The following is a 19017-nucleotide window of genomic DNA, read 5'->3' as shown; positions in this document are numbered from 1 at the left end:
CAAGCGCAAGGACCCGAGTTCAATCCCCAGTACCAAAAAAAAAAAAAGTTTGATTCCTGAGTTGATGCTTGTAAATTGCTTATGGATAGTATTCAGAACCCTGAGGAAATGACTTCCAGGCTTTTGGGTTTTGAGTCTGTTGTAGGATCCTGCCTCTTCAGTTTGTTGGGGATGAGAAGTTTCTGCCTACTTGGCCCAGCTGTCAGTTATCTGGTACTGGCCTTTTTCTTCTTCTTCTTTTTAAAGAACCTTAGGTAATCTCAGTCTTGGTATACCAGGAGGAACAACCGATTAGCACAATTACATGACTTTGGCTAGAGTAGTACAATCAACAATAACAGTAGCATCTGATACAGCCTAGAAAATGTGTTCAATCAAGAAAAACTAAACAAAACAAGAACTAGAAAGGAGGGAGAAAAAAAGAAAATAGAAAAAAAAGAAAAAAGAAAAACCCCAAAACATTCAGTTTAAGGTGTGTCTCTGCTGTCACTGTTAGGTCTTGTTGGCAAACAGAGTCCAGAACCAAACTGATTAATCCCAGCAAGCTAGCTGCAGCTTCATGGTGGGGTAGTGGACAGTCCCAGCCAGACTGCCCCTTGAGTTCCTCTGCAGTTCAGGCCAGTTTCTGGCTATGAGGCTGGAACCGGATTCTTTGAGTCTATAACAGTCTATGTGTCTCCTACAGGCTTAAACCCTGCTCCCTGACTTTCTGCTGACTTGAACTTGGCACCTGCACTGGGGCACCAGAAGCCACTAGATGGAGTCTGCCAGCAGTGGCGCTGAGTTGGCCCCTCTCCAAGATGGCTACCATCTAATCACCTTTTCCTGGGTGAGGTCTGAGTCTGGATAACTCACCAGCCGCTGCAGTCCAGTTTGTCCACTGCTGTGTTTCTCCGTGGAGGCCTCTGAGGTTGTCAGTAGTCACTGTGTGCATGCAGTTTTGGCCTGCTGGTCCCTCATGGAGATTCTGGGCTCTGGGAGAGTGTGGTGCTTGGCACCTCCCTCTCTTAGTAAAGTCTCTCTCTCTCTCTCTCTCTCTCTCTCTCTCTCTCCACTCTCCTGTAGACTTCCATTCTTGCCTTGGATCCTTCCTGGGTCCCAGGGACCCACTTCCCTCCTCCTTCTCGTGCTGCTATATTCCAGTGCAGGGACATCAAATTTCGAAGTGTTTCGCTGTTGCTCACCACTCTGCCATCTTCCCACACTCTCTGAGTGTAATTTTACAACAAATCTTAACAGGTCATAAAGCCAGTCTTCTTTATTTTTCTTAAAGACTGTTTTGGTTATTCTCGATCTTTTGTGTTTTCACAGAATTGGTTTTTTTTTGTACCAGGGATTGAACTCGGGTCCTTGGACTTGCAAGTCAGGTGGGGGAACCGCTGAGCTAAATCCCTGGCCTCTTTCATAGAATTCTGAGAAACTGCTTGCTGAGTTCCACAAACATATCTACTGGGATTTTATTAGTATAGCACTGAATGTATTGAGCACAATGAAGAGAACAGGTATTTTTACACTATTGAACCTTTGAATTCATACAGAAGATATAACCCTCAATTTATTTAGAATTTCTTTAATTTCTCTCAATGTTTTGTAGTTTTCAGACAGAGGCGTTAAAAATCTTCTGTTAAATGTATTCCTGGGTATTAGTTATCTTAAATGGTGCTATGAACATCTTTCTTAAAAAATCATTTTTCTAACAGTATGGTGAGTATGTAGAATTCAATTCCTTTCTGAGAACTGTCTTTATATCCAGCAATCCTTTTCAATTCTAATAGTTTAAATATCGGATCTTTGGGATTCCCTATGTATGGCATTAGTGGTCCTACAGATGAGAGTTGTACTGTTTTCCATTCAGATGCCTATACCTTTTCTTCCTTATTTTGCTGGCTGGAATCCCCAGGACAACAGTGTGCAGAAGAAGCTGACGAGCATGCTGCTGCTGCGTAAAAGGACACGGTCTGTGCCAGGGACAGCTCTCCAGAGATCTTTTACATTCCTGCATGTCTTGCCCTCAGGGCACTGACAACATTTTGTTCTGTACCATGCTTCCAAGAATGGTAGTGCTCGGCCTGGGACAATAAAATCTCTCTTCACCAGGCTGTCGGGCAAACACTAGCAAATAGAAAGTGTCTCATGCCCAAGGTTTGGGGGCACTTTCTGTAACTGAGAAAGACTGGAAACAGCTACATATTATTGGCCTTTATGCAGCCACAAACCCATTCTGGATGAAGGGGAGTTTATTCCCTGACCAGTATGTTTCCCTCCCTGACAAAGGTCTGACAGTTTTCTCCAGCCTGTTTAGAAGTAATTTATACTCCTTAAGCTTAAGGTTCCTTTTAATGCACCTTGCTGCATGTTCAGGCACTGAATTCTCTGAAAGAACTGGAAACAAAAGTGATATTCTGGCTACTGTTATTGCTGCAAGCGAGAACTGTCTTTTGTCCCGATTTGAGCCTCACATCTTCTTTAGTATCAGTAAAGTTTAGTATCACATGGCAAGTTAATGTACTAGCTTGCCAGTTGAAGGAAGTCATAGAGCCTGGGATCACTCATTGTCAAATGAAGGACAAATTTCTACTTTAATAATGTTATCATGTATGGGTGGTGGATTTTATGAATTATTTCTGCATCTACTGAAATCCCCAGATGATTTTTTATCTTTATCCATAAAATGAATTATATTCATTTTCAAATGTTAGATCAACCTTGCATTCCAAGACTAAAGTCAATTTGGACATAAGGAATTACTGCTTTCAGATTATTGGATTCAGTTTACTAATATTTTATTTAGGAATTTTTGCATCCACGTTCATGAGACTGGCCTACTTATCCTTCATTCTTATGATGTCTCTTTTGGTGTTGGTGTCAAGACTGCTGGTTTCTCTAGAGGAGCTTACAACTGAGTTTCTCTTTAAATATTTGGGAAAATCCATCAATAAACCCACTGGAGTCTGGATTTTATTTTGTAGGTTTTTATGACTTGATTTTTAAAATAAATATACTATACTACTGTTATATTTTTAGTATATTCTAGTGTCATCTGTTTTCTTTTAAAGTTGCCCATGTAATCTAAAATTTTAAATGTACTAAAATCACTTACAATACCCCATTATAGTTTCAATGTCTATGAAATCTGCAGTGATGCTTTCCTGAAAAAAGTTCTTTACCTTGGCTATTTGTGACTTTTTTACTTTTTTTTTCTCAAGCTTCATCACATATCATTTAATATGAATTCATATTCAGTTTATCAATAGGAATTGATATAAAAGAAATGTTATTATATTTAAAAATCAACTTTCAGTTTATCCATACTTCTTATTCTGTTTCTGTTCTTTATTTTTATTTCTTTATTTTTTTTTGAGAGACAGAGAGAGAGAGAGAGAGTCTCGTTTCATTGCCCAGACTGATCTCAAACTTCTGGGTTGAAGTGATACTCAGCCCTAGGCTTCCAAGCAGCTAGGGACATAGGCAGGTACCGCCATGTCTGGCTTGTGTCCATTTTTATTTCTATACTTTATGAATTTCTACACTTCAGTGTTTCTTTCTTTAAATACTTCCTTTGGGTCATGTTCTCGTTTTCCAAACTTTTGGAGTTCTATACTTTGCTCACTAGATTGCAATTCTCTTCTGACCAAGCCATTCATTGCTCAGTAAGTGCAGCTTTACCTGCATCCTACAAAATCAATGTGGACTATTTCCATGACCGCTCCCCAAAACATGTGTTCCCATTTTCATCATGACTTCCTTCACTCATCCCACTGGGTATTTAGAAGCACATTTTCAAATGTCGGTTTCCCTATTTATCTTTTAGTTACTGACTTCCAGGTTATTGCTGTTGTGTTCAGAGAAAAAGCTTGTTTTTTCAGTCTGTTAGTCCTTGCCATGACTTATGTTGTAGTCCAATATACGGTCAACCTTTGTGAAGAGTTAAGTGGCCTGAAGAGGCTTCAATTCGCAGTCCTTGTTGTTATGCTCTATATACAAATGGGCAGTAAAGGAAGCCGTTTATTAAGGTAGTTCAAATGTTCTACATTATTGCTCTTTTTTTTTTTTTGTCTGCGTCTTCTATCAGTTAGGGAGGTATGTTAAAAATCTCATGACAATTGCAGACTGCAAGTTCTGGAAGCATTTGATCTATACATTTTGAAGGTATTTTATTAGATGTATTCAAATTTAGGACTGTCATTTATTTCTTGTACACTAAATATTTCTCTCTTATTTTTATTGGTTTAAAGTTTACTTTGTTTAGTGTTAATAGTTATTTTTTCTATGTATTTATCTTTTGATATCCTAATATTTCACCCATGTCCAGAGATAGTATATAATGTAGTTTGCTTACAACATTCTAATCTGATGATGTAAGTTCTTTATAGTTAATTTGCATTTATATTTAATGAAAAACTAAATTTTCATCATTTAAGTACTTTACTTATCCTAACTGTTCTATGTTTCTTTTTACTATGCTTTTTGACCTATATTTAAAATACGTTTTATTAGTCCATATGCTTCCCCTTGTACTACCATGGGAATTATGTACTTCTTATTGTGATAAAATATACATAAAATTTACTTTTAAGTGTGCACCTCAGTATATACATAAGCACTGTGCAACCATCACACTGCCATCAGTCTTCAGAATACTTTCATCCTTCTGACCTGAAACTCTACAACCATTAAACACTATACTCTTCCCTTCACCCATTCCGACACCTACCATTGTACTTTCTGCTTCTATCAGTTTACTTATTCTAGGTATCTTATGGAAGTGGATTCACAGTACTTGCTCTTTTGTGACTTTTTTTTTGAGACAGAGTCTTGTTATGTACCTCAAACTGGCCTTGAACTCACTGTGTAGTCCAAGTTGGCCTTGAATTTGTGGCAATCCTCCTGCCTCAGCCTCCAGAGTGCTGGAATTACAGGCATGTGTCACCACACCTAGCTCTCTTTTGTGACTTTTATTTCACTTAATTTTAAATTTTAATCATGTCTATTATATTAAGGTAAGCTATTATTTGTTATTTATTTATTTATTTATTTTTTGTACCAGGGATCAAACTTGGGACCTTGCGCTTGTGAGGCAGGTGGCGGAACCACTGAGCTAAATAAAGCCCCATTCCTTGTTATGATTTTTAAAGTAGTCTTCTCTGATGTACTGAGATGTTCTTATTTTTCCTCAGCCATTATTTTTCTGCAGTACTGTGTCTGCTCTAATTTCTTCTTTTGTTTAAAATTTGGTTACACAAATAATGGAAAAAAGTGAAAACTGTATCATATACTTTTTACTACTTTTGTTTTCATTTTAACTCCCCATGTTTCAATCCATAGTTTCTCTTTCTTCTCCCTCTCTCTCTCTCCCTCTCTCTCTCTCTCTTTTCTCTCTCTCTCCCCTTCCTTCCTTCCTTCTTTCATACAGTAGTCCTGGCCAGTTGAGAACCTATTGTGCAGTCCAGGCTGGCCTCAAACTCACCATCCTCCTGCCTCAGCTTCCCATGTTCTGGGATTACAGGTGTGTACCTATATATCCACCTTCTTCTATCTTTTAACTATTATTTCAACTATTTGTCTAATCAGCTATAGAGCCTACTAAGTTATTACATTGACTTTATCTTTCATTAATGAAATGTGACAATCAAGGTGGACTGTCAACTTGATTGTATTGGGAGTCACCCAGGGGATTAATAAAGCACACTTCTGAGTGTGTCTGGCTGAGTCATAGAGGCATGACCTCGAGGTCTATATCTGGTCCCTGGCCCCTTTCTTTGGTGTTCTTCAATCTCTCTGCGTCAGGATCACCATGAGCTAAGTAGGTTTGTTATGCCACACCTTTCTGTCATGATGTCCCTGCCTTGAAGCCAGCCTACCACTGCCTGAATCTTTTGAAACCATAAGCCAAATAAACCTCTTCCCCTTTAAACTGTGGATAACGGTTATTCATTCCCAGACATAGGAAAGCTCAATAATAAATGGAATTTTCACTTTTTTTTTGGTACTGGGTATCAAAAACTCAGGTCCTTGAGCTTGCAAGGAAGGCACTGGAACCACTAAATCTTTTTGGAATTTTTACTTTTAAGATGTTTTCAATTATCTACTAACAAAAAATCTGTTTTATCTTTTGTGTCCTTGAACACAATACATCTGCATTAGTTTTTACTGTGTAGTGAACCCTTTTCAAAACTTACTAACTTAAAATAACAGCTATTTATCCCTTAATTCTGCTAACTAGCAATGGGTTGATTCCTGTAGGTGATTCCTATCATCTTGGATGGGTTCACTCACGCATCTGTGGACAACTGCCAGGCTGGGTACACTGTTCTGCTGATCTTTGCTAGTCTCTCTCACATGCACAGACATAGATGGCTGTAGGCTAGACTGCCTTGGCTGTCCTCCACATAGTTTCTTGTCCTTTGACAGGCTGTCTGGGCTTCCTCACATGAACACAACAAACTTCTGAGAGTAATCAAGGCCTTTTGGAAACAGCATAATTTGTCAAGGCAAGTCATAAAGCTGGCCCATATTCAAAGTGGTAGAAGACAGATTCTGCTTCTTGATGAGAGGAGCTTCAGCCCCACCCCCACTGCTAGAAGTTTACCAAGATCCCATTCCCCTGACTACAATGCTATCAAAAGAGCACCTCAAGCTCCTGGCTGCTTCTCTGCAAGTAACACTAGAGGCAAACTGATCTTAAACACTGGACATGTTTCTCTGAAACTCATCTTCTTAATACCCTTCTCCCAGCAATTGGTCATTATCTTGACAGCTTTTCAGTGTTTGTTTGTTTGTTTGTTTTTTTTTTTTTACATTTTTTTCAGTTTTCTTAGCTGTTCTCAATGGCAAGTTTGCTTGAATCACCTAGACACCAACAACTGGAAACAGAGCCTTGAATCCACTATTTTGAGGAAAGGGACTCTATGTTGATCTGTAGCAACTTTAGGTGAGAAATTGAGGCCTGCCACTGACAGCCACCTGAATTAGAAAAGCAGATCCTCCCTCTTAGTCTAACCACTGGACAACCACAGGCAGGGGCCACACACGAGACCCTTAGCTAAACCACCTCGTTATGCCACTCTGGATCCTGACCTGAGAGCTGGGAGATGATAAATGTTGCTTTTGACAGTCACTTTTGGAGTAATTGGCTTTGCATTAGTAGTTAACTAATATAATGTTTGTTTCTAACTTTAATAATGTTACTTTATTATAGTAGTATTTTCATTTAGAGTTGTCCTTTTTATATGAGAAAATGAAATATCTCACAATATTTAAATATAAAAGAATATGACCACTTTACCTCTTTATTGATTTGTTTCGTCCTAATGGGAAGCAGAGTTTTTCAGAACAGATGAAGTCATTTCCACAATAGTACTGATAGATAAGCCATTCAGAAAACCTTTATGATTCATTCTCACTTCCTGAAGAGCATCGATAATATGGTCTCTATGTGAAAGGAAAGCATACATCAGCATTCCCCTTTTCCAAAGTAACATGTTCTGAACATGGCCAAATTATTGAAGTGACCTATATTGTTATAGAAAAGTTTGAACTTATTTAAAACATAATTTCAGTTATTACCTGCTGACATCTGGATGCAGTTCAGCCAATCTCTTTATGATCTTGGTAAAGCTACGAAGGTTCAAGGTGTTTGGAGATATGAGTGGAACAGGTATTTTTGGTAATAACTGAGAAGAGTCAATCTGTTTACAATTCTTCTTGGAATCCTAAATGAATGAATAGAATAAATAATTGTCAAAAACAGGAGACAAGAGGGACAAAAAACTGCTAGAAAGCCGAGGGAACTCAGAATGACAAAGATGTTAACTGTAAGGCTCTCCTTCTATGTACCCTGAGACGACACACATCTGCCTGAAGCTCGCAGGGCTCTTTGTCTTTGCCTCACTCGTGATCACTGCCACAGCTTAATGAACCGAGAGCGTTGTCTCCTGAACTACTAAACTCCAGAACCACAGGCTGGGTCAATTCAACCTTCTGCCTAAAAAAAGTGGAATTAGCAGAGAGCAAATTCCTGAGTCAAATGATCACAGAGTCAGACAGAAACTACAGAGAAGAATGAAGCAAAACAAAACCAAGTAAGGGAAAGAAAGCAGTCCCACATACAGGAAACTGGCATGCGAGGAGCAGAAGGAGCACAGAAGGATGCAGAGGAAGCAACCACATGTACCACCTTGGAGAAAAGGGCAGAGACAAGGTCCCCCAAACCTCCGTCTCAGGGTGCATATGCCCTAAATGTATGCTGCCTTTTTCCTTCCATATTATAGTTTGGAACTATGTACCCAAATCAATCCTAAACATAAAGTATTAGAGATGAAAGGAAAAGATCTTTTAAAAGGAATGGAGTCGTGACTAGGGACAATGAAAAGGGCAGTTTAAAAATGGAAGTCAGAATATTAGGACAAAGGAAAGAAGCAGGGCTGGGGATTTAACTCAGTGGTTCCACTGCCCGCCTTGGAGGACACAAGTTCGATCCCCACTACAAAAAAAAAAAAAAAAAAAAAAAAAAAAAAAAAAGAAGAGAGAGAAGCAATCAAATAAATTGAGACAATGAGTGTAAAACACTCCACTGAGAAGTTTGCCTAGCATAGGTTCAGTTCCCAGAACCAGCAACAAACAACACAACAGCAACAGCAAAACTCCATTTTGATTGATGCTTGGTCCTACTTCAGCACTGCTGGCACTGGACTCACCCTACAAAGGCACTCTCAGCAGCACGGCACGTAGGGGACCACTTGCAGGACTGATTAAGAAACTAACCTGGTCCAAAAGTGAAAGTGCACTGCCTTGCTCAGACATCATCTGCCTTGGCCTAGTTCGGGGAAGTCTAGAAACAGTGGAAGGTGGGATGACTTCTTCGTTGGTATTTTTCTCCAAATTATTCAGACTTTTCTTTGAGGAAAGTGGTGATGTACATTCTCCATGAGTTTTAACAAGTCGCACATTTACTGATTTTCCATTTATTTCCATCCCGTTCATTTCTTTCACAGCCATCTTTGCATCACTGTTTTTATTAAAAGCAAGAGATGCATATCTATCGTATAAAAACACAGGACCAAACAGTTTACCATTAGCAACTTTACCTTAAATTTTACTTTCTAACTATTAGCTAAATATATCTCTCACAAGAATAACTGCTCTTAAAAATAGAAACGTTACTGCTGGGCATGGTGGCATTTGCTTGTAATCCCAGGACTCGGGAGCTGAGACGTGATTACCATGAGTTCAAGCCTAGACTACATAGCAAGAACTTGTCTCACAAAACCAAAAAATAAATAAAAGGTTACTTTGGAATAAAAATATTCAGAATAGCTAAATACAAAACAAATTATAGATGGGAAATAAATAGTAAGCATTTCAAACAATTACATCCTATTGAGTTCATATTAAAATTTAACTTTTCAATCTTTTAGTACTTTACTTTATTAATACATGTGTGGGGTACACAGTGCTTTACATTCCTTGAAAGAAACTGATAATGTACATAACACATCTCAAGTTCATATACGATAGAACTGCAGAGATTGTGGTCTAGGGACAACGGGCTATCCATAGTAAAACCTTAATGGTTACATACAAACACAAACTCCATATGGCAAAAGGACATTTACCCAAATGTCTCTATAACCATGTAAGGGAAAAACATACCCCAGGACGTTAGAGAACATAAACAGAATTTCAATCATAAAACTGAGAGAAAGTTGGGCAACAGCTATCCTTATTAACAGCCTCAGACGGAATCAATTACCAACTCTAATAGGCACTTATTTTGAATGATGGGACTATGAGTAAATTTTTATAGCTTCCTTGTATTTAACTATATTTTCTAAATTTCCACACAAAATGTATGACACTTCAAGTAAGAAGAGAAAAAAACACAAAGTTTTTAAAAAAAGAAATTCAATAATACTTTAGCATTGTGAAATATATTAATATCAAACATATTGATAGGTCAAATTTTAAAAATTATGATCTTAAGTAACTCCATTTAAGAACATTTCACACACATTTAAATAAATTTCAAAACCAACTATAAGTAGAATTATTATTGATAAGTGCTTTTATGTTTGAAGAACATAGCCATGATTTAATAAAATGATAAAGCAGTAATGCCATTTCTACTGAGTTATCACAATTGTTATTTGCTATTTTTGGATACTTTGGTGATGTAATAAGAGTAGCAACATGCAAATTGGAAGTCACTATATACAGATGAAATAGCCATCTACCTACAAATTTGGGTCAGAAATAATAACATTAAAAACTTTTTTGAGCACCCACTACAGCCAGGCTTAGTTTCTGGGGTATTTAACTTTTAGGTTTTGCAACCGTGCTAAAAGGTACTATTACCATTAGTGGCTGACGGATGGAAGGCTGAAGTACGGAGTGGTAAGTGATTTGCCCAGATTCACTCACCGAGGTATTGACAGAAGTGGGAGCTGGACCACAGTCACACACTCTACAGTCCATTTTCTTAGCTAATGCACTTGGCTCCCCATTTACTGGTGTGTAAGCAGACAAAGGCACGGAATCGGGGACTCTCCTGTACCCCACAATGAAGTTGGAAAGGCTACAGAAGCAAAGACCAATGAAGAACAGCGCCAGTGATGGCAGCTATCTGCGTGCCACCTGCCACTAGCTGGGGTCTCAGGGAGGCCCCTGACTTTGTCACCACTGTGGCAGACACGGTGAGGCACTTACTGAATTGGGGAAACGCACCTGTAATCAGTAGAAGAATCACAAATTGAGATGTCAGAAACTTGGTATTTTTGGAAGTAAGACCTCAAATCAGCCTACAAGAGAAATAAGAAATTGTGAAAGGTAGAAAAAATAGTCATAATATAATCAGTGAATTTGAAAATGAAGGCCCCCCGAAGAAAACCTGGCATACCTCAGATACTGAAGGGCAGAGACCATCGACGTGTACCAGAAAACCTTTATCTCTTTGTAAGGGTTCATCATTCTTCGTTTCTGCTTATAGAAAAGCATAAAACACAAATGACTATTACTGTACTGTTATTTTTAAAGAAAAACTACAAACGTTTCAATATTTCATGATTTTGTCTTCAATTATAAAATTTATTTAAAAATCATCAGCAAACAGCCTTGAATAGATTGAAGACAATAGCCTGGAATGTAATTTTAAGGTTTGTGGGCCATAAACCTATCTTAAAAATAAAGAGAGTTGAATTGGTTGACACTAAGTCTCCTGGACGTAGAAAATGTATCAATGCTAGTAGTCGAAACTCCCTTCACACACGTTCCTTCACTGAGGAAAGAGCATGTCAAGAAAAACCTTCGCATCAGGTAAGTCAACAGCATGTATATATTTTCATGATATAGAAAGAAAGGAGACATATAATAGCACGATTCTATGCATCACAAAACTAGGGTTACAGACATTTCTTGTTTAATAACAATATTCCAAACCCTTAGACTGTATTTTCATGGTCTCTGCTGTGAACACAATCTGGTCTTAAATCAAAATAAAAAATGATTCAATGAATTGAGATTGAAATTACTATTGGGGTAGGGGTTTCACAAATATTTGTTGAATGAACTCTCAGAGTAGCTTTATTTGTTTCATAATTTTTTAATGTTTACATAATGGGAGATTTGTAAATTTTTTTTTCATTAAATAACAGAAGAAAAAGAAGAGGAAGAAGGGAAGGAGGAGGAGTGGTGCAGCCCTTATCGAATGTTTCTCCTGCCCTAGGCACTACGCCAACAGCTTCACAAACATCACCTCGTGAAATCCTCTCAGCTACCTCATGAGGTGGTTATTGTCGTTTCCATTTCACAGATGTGGATACTGAGGCCTAAGGAGTTTGGGTCAGAAATCTAGTAAGTGACAGTGCTAGAGTCAGGCAGTATCTTTCATCTTGAGGTCAAAGAATACTTAATCTCCACTAACTTACTTCATTTAATTTGTTCATCTGCTTGGATATTAACATGTCCTACGGAGAAAACAATGAAACTGTCTTTATAACTTAGAATTTACACTGGAGTGAGGAGGGAGGAGTTACAGTAAAAAGAGCAGAAGATACACGTTGTAAGCATCTCTTCCCCTTCACTAGCCCAGTAGAAATGTCTACTGAAGACCCTGTGTGCTCAGCACTTCCATGGCGGTGGGGATGGCTGCTGGGTGACCAAAGCACACAGAGCAGCCTGGGGTGCAGTCACTACAGCCAGCATGCAAAACACAGCGCAAGTGCTGTGTGGTGATGGAGAAAAACAATCCAGAACTGAAGAAATGGTAATTGTTTTGTGTGTGTGCATGTGTGTGTATGTGTGGGCATGCACAAAACATACACAAGTGAAAAAATGTATAAAAGAATGGTCACTATGAGTGGCTATTACTGGTTATAGAAACCAAGTAATTTTAATTTTATTATATCTTTATATTTTAAAATCTTAAGCATTTTGTCTACAAGCAGGGAAAAATTCAATAAACTTGTTGCTATCATGGAAAATATCTGCAGAAGCAGATAGGTAAGTAAAGAAAGGTAGCATAAATATTAGAAATGGCAGGAGGGCCCGGGACTTAGCTCAGTGGTGCTGCCTGACTAACAAGTGCAACCCACGGTACCACAGAAACAAAATATAACCCAATCTCCCAAATCAACACAGAAACAGGCAAGTACTAGTTTCAAATAAGCTGGATTTGAATTTCTCAATAAATTCTTAAGAACCAACCTACTGTAATCTTCAGATTCCGTCTATCATGATCGATTTGTGTTTCTGGTACTCCTGAGGAGCCAACTCCTGTCATGCTCTCTTTAGCATCAAACCAGTCTTCACTGACTTCATGGCTACTGCTGCACTCTAAGAGATTGAATACAACCAGCTCTGAGTTACATGTGATGCTTAACCCTCCAAAAACGCACCTAAGTATTAGCTTTCTGGAGCATAACAGTGGCCATCATCAAGATATTAAGCAGGGGCACAGCTCTTTACTTCATTAAAATTATTGTTTTGGAAGGGTAATCTTTTATAGGAAAAAATTGATGAACATTAGGAACACTTTAAATATTATTTTCTAGCGACTGCACAAATAATACATTTTTATACTGACCTTTATCATCAAGTTTTAGTTGACTAAACTCTACATTTATTTCAGCACTTTTTAAACCATCTTTATTGGGTGATGTATTTTGTTTAGGATGACTGCGGTCAAATAATGAAGACATCTGAGGGTTAAGACAATAACAAGAAGAAAAGTAAGGACTAGCAGTTACTGCCCTTTACTACATGACAGGGACTCTTGGCTGGCATTATTTAGCCCTCCCAACAATGAGGGCTGCAAGAGCAAAATCATTATCAACCTGACTACAGGGAGAAAACCGAGTCTCGGTTGCTGGCTCACGTCACAGTTGATGAGAATTAGGCAGTGTACAGTGATTATGTGCGGCAGTTATTATTTAGGAACACATGGCATACACACACTAGCAGTAATTTGAGATGATTCTTGGATGTACAGGAATATTTATCATCTTAGGCTTTTTAACACTTTAATGTGTATACTTATGTGTTATCTATGGGAACTAAGATTTCTTTCTGATATGTAATAGTGGCTGGTTCTTTATGCTTCCGTTTATTTAAAAAGGAGAGTAATTTAAAGAAAAATATAAAATACCTAATATTACAGGTAATATATGGCTATGGTAAGTTGCGAAGATGATACATGAATAGTTGAATTCAGTAACACTGTATTACATTATAATGGCTTTCACAAATAACCAGCTGATTTAATGATATTGAAATATAGCTCAAACTTAAAATAGTCAAAATTAAGACTAGAGAAACTGCCTTTGTATCATAACATTAAAAAAATTTTTTTTTGCAACGCTGTGGACGCTGTGGATAAAACTTAGGGCCTAGGGCTGGGGATTTAGCTCAGTGGTGCCACCACCTGCCTTACAAGTGCAAGGTCCTGAGTTGGATCCCCAGTACCCCCCCACAATGTAGGGCCTTGTACATTCTAGGCAAGCACCCTACCACTGAACTACATCCCACGCTGTGCATCTTTGGAATTAGTACATGTATGTTTGTAGTATATAATGACATCATTCATAGTGGGGAGTTAGTACACGTAACAAATCTCAGTTCTTTTTATATACCCTTTCTCTCCTCCCTTCCCTCTTCCCCTTTCTGCTGGTCCCCTTTCCATTTGGAAAAGACCTATATCCCCATTTCCTATTATCTTTATTTAGCCCTTTTATTTATTTATGCACTGGATTTCTCATATGAGAAACCATGAGAAATTTGCATGTGTCTAATTTATTTCACTTAATATTACAGCCTCCAAGGTGCATCCATTTTCCTACAGATGATTCAGTTATTCTTTATGATATGGTGCTCAATTGTGTATAAATTGACATTTTCTTTACTCATTCATCTATTGATGGACATACAGGGAGCTTCCAAGGTTTCGCTATTGAGTTGTGATGCTATAAAACATTGGCATGCAGGGCCAGGGATTTAACTCAGTGGTTCCACTGCCTACCTCACAAGCACAAGGTCCCGAGTTTGTTTCCCAATACCAAAAAAACCAACCAACCAAACAACATTGGGACGCATGTATCATTATGGCAAGACATTTTTAACTCTCTTGGGAAGATTCCTAGAAGGAAATACCTACGCTGAATGAATTCCCAATTCCCAATACCAAAAAAACCAACCAACCAACCAAACAACATTGGGACGCATGTATCATTATGGCAAGACATTTTTAACTCTCTTGGGAAGATTCCTAGAAGGAAATACCTACGCTGAATGAAATTTCTAGTTTCAATTTTTTGAGGAATTCCCATAGTGACTGTATTAGTTTACACTTCTACCACCAAAGTAGAAGGGTTCTTCTGCTGCACCTTCACCAGCATTTGTTACTATTTGTTATTACCTTCTGGAGTAAGGTCAAATCTGTGGCCAGAGATGTTGAATATTTTTTCATGTATTTACTGGCCACTTGTACTACTTTTTGAGAAGTGTCTATTTACTTCAGTTATTTTTTTGACTGGGTCTTTTATTTTTGGAGCTGTTGGTTATTAGTCCTCTGGCAGATAACTGGTAATGCTTTTTTCCCCAGTTGTAGGCTGTCACTTTACTGTTGGGTGCTTCCTTTGCTGTGCAGCAGCTTTTTAACTGGATGTGATCCTGTGTTGATTTTTTTTTTGGTACCGGGGATCGAACCTGTGATGATTCTTGATGTTGTTACGCAACTGCATTATGTTCAGAAAGTCTTTGTCTATGCCTATGTCTTCAACTTATTTTATCTTCCAGCAGATGTTTCTATTTTAGAATTCAGATTTTTGATTCACTTTGATTTGAGTTCAGTACATGGTGAGAGATGTAGGTCTAGATTCAATTTTCTGCATGTGGACAGCCAGTTTCTGAGCATCACCTGTTAACAAGGTGATACTTCCAGTGCGTTTTTTGGCTTTTGTGGCAAAGACTAGATGGTTGAATGTCTTGGGCTGCTTCAGCACACTCCATTCTGCTCCATTAATCCACGTCTGGATTTGCGCCACTACTTGCTGTTGTTACCACTGTAGGTTTGTAATATACTCAAAGATGGGCATTGTGATGCCTCCTGCTTTTCTCTTGTTGCCTAGGATTGCCTTTGTTATTCCGGTTCCATATGAATTTTAGGATTGATTTCTCTGTAGTTAAGGAATGCTACTGGTACTTTGAATGGGACTGTACTAAATCTCTATCAGTTTTGAACGCATGGCCATTTTGACTACAACGCTTCTGCCTATCTAGGAACCGGGTACATCATACCATTTTCTAATATAATATCTTCCTCAGAGTATCATAGTTTTTGCTATAGAGGTTTTCCACTTCCTTGGTTAATTCTTAAGTATTTCATTTTTTGAAGCTATTTTGAATGGTATTGTTTTCCAAATTTGTCTTTTGGTTCATTTCTCGTGTACAGGAAGAAATGCTATTAAGTTTTTTGTGTTATTTTGTATACTGTTACTTTGTTGTGTTTGTCTATTAGTTCTAGGAGTCTTTTAGATCTTCTAAATAAAAGATCATGTACTATATTGAATGAGTGGTATAGTGGACATCCTTGTCTTTTTCCTGATTTCAGAGGAAAAGCTTTCAATTTTTACCCATTTAATATGATGATGGCTGTAAGTCCACCATAAATGGCTTTTATCAGATTAAGTTCCTCCCACACCTATTTTCTTCAGTGTTTTTATCTTGAGATGTTGGATATTGTCAATTCTTTTCTCCCTTACTGAAATGATTGTGTGATTTTTGTCCTTGCTTACATTTATGTAATGTATTCCAATTACTGATTTACTTATACTGAACCATCCTTGCATTCCTAAGATGAATCCCACTGTCATGATGTATGATCTAATGATTTGTAGTATTCTGTTTGCCAGCATCTTGTAAGGACCTTTGTATCTATGGTCATTAAAGACTGTCCTGTAGTTTTTGTTAAGTTGAGGCCTTGCCTTCTTTTGGACTCAGGGCAACACTAGCTTCCGAATGAATTTGACAGTACTCCTTCCCTTTAGGATTCATTGAACAGTTTGAGAAATAATGGTGTCAGGTCTCCCCTGAAGTACTTGTAGAATTCAGAGGTGACTCCATCAGGTTCTAGGCTTTTCTTAGTTGATTGGTTTTTATAACTTCTTCAAGTTCACTGCCTACTATAAATGGGTTATGTAGGATTTATATATTTGTTTTTGCTTCAGTTTTTCTAATATATCCAGCAATCTACCCATTTCTAATTTATTTGATTTTCCAAGTAGTTACTAATAATCTTCCATTATGATTTTGCCTTGTTTCTCATTGCATTGATTTGGGCCTTTTTTGTTTTTGGTAATATCTGCTAAGTTTTCCTATTATTTATTCTTCTAAAGATCTTTGATTCACTGGTTCTCAATTTCATAACTTCTGCTCTGATTTTTATAATTTTTTTTTAGCTGTATTAGCTTTGGAATTGGATTTCTAGTTTTACTGAGATCTTAAAGTGAATCATTAGGTTATTTAGAGTCACTTTCTTTTCCCCCTAATGTGGGCATTCACAGTTATAAACATCTCATAGGAGTGCTTTAATTGCATCCTATAGATGTGGCATGTTGTACTGTATTTTTGACTCTAGGAACTGTAAATTCTTGATTTCTTCTGTGAGCCACTGATTACTCATAAATGTATTATTTAATTTCTACATGTTCACATAACTTTTGTGGTTTGTTCTGCTATTAATTTCTAGTTTTATTGGACTATGATCTGATAACATGCATGGAATAATTTCAACTCTTTTGTGTTGAGACAGGGCCTCACAATGTAGTTCAGGCTAGTCTTCACCTCAATATATAGTTCAGTGGCACTGCGCTTGTGGTGAGCCTCTGCCTTAGCCTCCTGAGTGCTGGGATTAGGGCATGTGCCACCACACCTGGATTCAATTCTTTATATTTATTTAAGTATATTCTATGAGCAAATATGTGGTTTACTTTGGAGAAAGTTCCATGTGCTGCTGATAAGAATGTGAATTCTGTTGTTTGGTGCAACACTGTACATTATCTGTTAAGGTGTGGTTGAATTATGGTATTTCTTTGTTGACTTTTTTTTTTGTCTAGTTGATCAATTTGTAATAGTAGGGTATTCAGGTCCTCTGCTATAATTGTGTTGATGTTTATCTGATCTTTTATGTCTAGTACTGTCTGTTTTATGAAGTTGTGTATGCCAATGTTCAGTGCAGATATATTTATAATTGTTACTTTTTCCTGTTGAATTGTTCCCTTAACCAATATAATGATCTTCCTTGCCTCTTCTGATTAGTTTTGGCTTGAAGTCCACTTTGTCTGAAAATAGGATAGCTACTTCTGCTCATTTTTGGGTTATCAGCACATGGAATATTAACTTACAAATTTATTTTTGGACTAAATGTTTCTTATATATATAGTATACCATTGGATTTTTTTGGGGGGCAGCTGTACTGGGGATCAAACTCAGAACCTTGTGCTTGCAAGGTAGGTGGGCAGCACCACTGAGCTAAATCCTAGCCCCATACCACTGGATTCTGTTTTTTGATCCAATCTGCCAACTGTCTTTTGTTGGGGAGTTGGAGCCAGTCACATAAAGAGTTTTTATGAAGAGGTACCAATTTGTTCCTATCAATGCATTATTTTCCTATTGCTGATGTTTTGGGGTTTTTTTTTTTCCTGCTTAACTGTGCATTATAAATGATGCATTCATTCCGCTTTTTGGGATGTTGTCTTGTCTTTTTCCAGGATATCATTGAAAGTTTTTTGGAGTGCTGGTTTGATCATGAATTTAAGGTGCTCTTTATCTTGGAAAGACCTTATTTCTCCAATTCTGAAAGATAGTTTTGTAGGATAGATCAGTCTAGGTTGGAAGTTTGTTTTTTCCAGGGTTTAAAATAATTCAACATTTTTAGGCCTTTAAGGTTTGTGTTGAGAAATCTGCTGTAATTCTAAGTGTTTTACCCTTACAAGTGATTTGTTTTTCTTTTTGGTACCAGATATTGAACTTGGTACCTTGCACTTATGAGGCAGACAGTGGCACCACTGAGCTGAATCCCTGGCCCAATTTGTTTCTTTTCTATAACCACTTAAAATTCTGTCCTTTGTTGGACTTCTGGGATTTTGACTATGATGAGTCACAGAAAAGTTCTTTTCTAATTGCAGCGTTTGCCAAGCCCTATGTCTTATTTATTTTTTATTATTTTAAATAAGATTTTTTTTGCTGCGATCACCCGGCGGCGTGCGCGCGAGCTCCCGGCCTGCGCGGGAGCTCCTGGCCTGCGTGACAACAGACCCAGGAAGGACCCAAGGACCCCAGAGGGGGTTTTTTTCAGCTGCCTGCCTGCCTGTCTGCGATCACCCGGCGGCGTGCGCACGAGCTCCCGGCCTGCGCGACAACAGGCCCAGGAAGGACCCAAGGACCCCAGAGGGGGTTTTTTTCAGCTGCCTGCCTACCTGCCTGTCTGCGATCACCCGGCGGCGTGCGCGTGAGCTCCCGGCCTGCGCG

At 38.1% G+C, this 19017-nt stretch overlaps 1 protein-coding gene across 3 annotated transcripts in view; it reads right to left on the bottom strand.

The window, feature by feature from the left end:
• The window catches only part of Rbm44 (RNA binding motif protein 44), a 43200-nt gene that overhangs the window by 5618 nt on the left and 18565 nt on the right, over window positions 1-19017 (bottom strand). For 2 of the 3 annotated variants that reach the window (XM_010626140.1, XM_010626141.2), the window contains exons 9-15: window positions 13079-13193; window positions 12700-12828; window positions 10895-10977; window positions 10723-10796; window positions 8764-9037; window positions 7567-7712; window positions 7286-7431 (exon numbers count right to left, since the gene is read on the bottom strand). In XM_010626140.1, the coding sequence (XP_010624442.1) occupies window positions 7308-7431; window positions 7567-7712; window positions 8764-9037; window positions 10723-10796; window positions 10895-10977; window positions 12700-12828; window positions 13079-13193 (945 nt within the window). In that variant the 3' untranslated portion in view covers window positions 7286-7307. The remainder of the gene's footprint in view (window positions 1-7285; window positions 7432-7566; window positions 7713-8763; window positions 9038-10722; window positions 10797-10894; window positions 10978-12699; window positions 12829-13078; window positions 13194-19017) is intronic. The other variant, XM_010626142.1, reaches the window with a different exon arrangement.

The sequence above is a fragment of the Fukomys damarensis genome, unplaced genomic scaffold (assembly GCF_012274545.1).
Source record: "Fukomys damarensis isolate Sample0158 unplaced genomic scaffold, DMR_v1.0_HiC HiC_scaffold_16, whole genome shotgun sequence".
Classification (NCBI taxonomy): domain Eukaryota; kingdom Metazoa; phylum Chordata; class Mammalia; order Rodentia; family Bathyergidae; genus Fukomys; species Fukomys damarensis.
The sequence above is the reverse complement of the archived record's forward strand: the minus strand, read 5'-3'. Positions and strand labels throughout refer to the sequence as shown.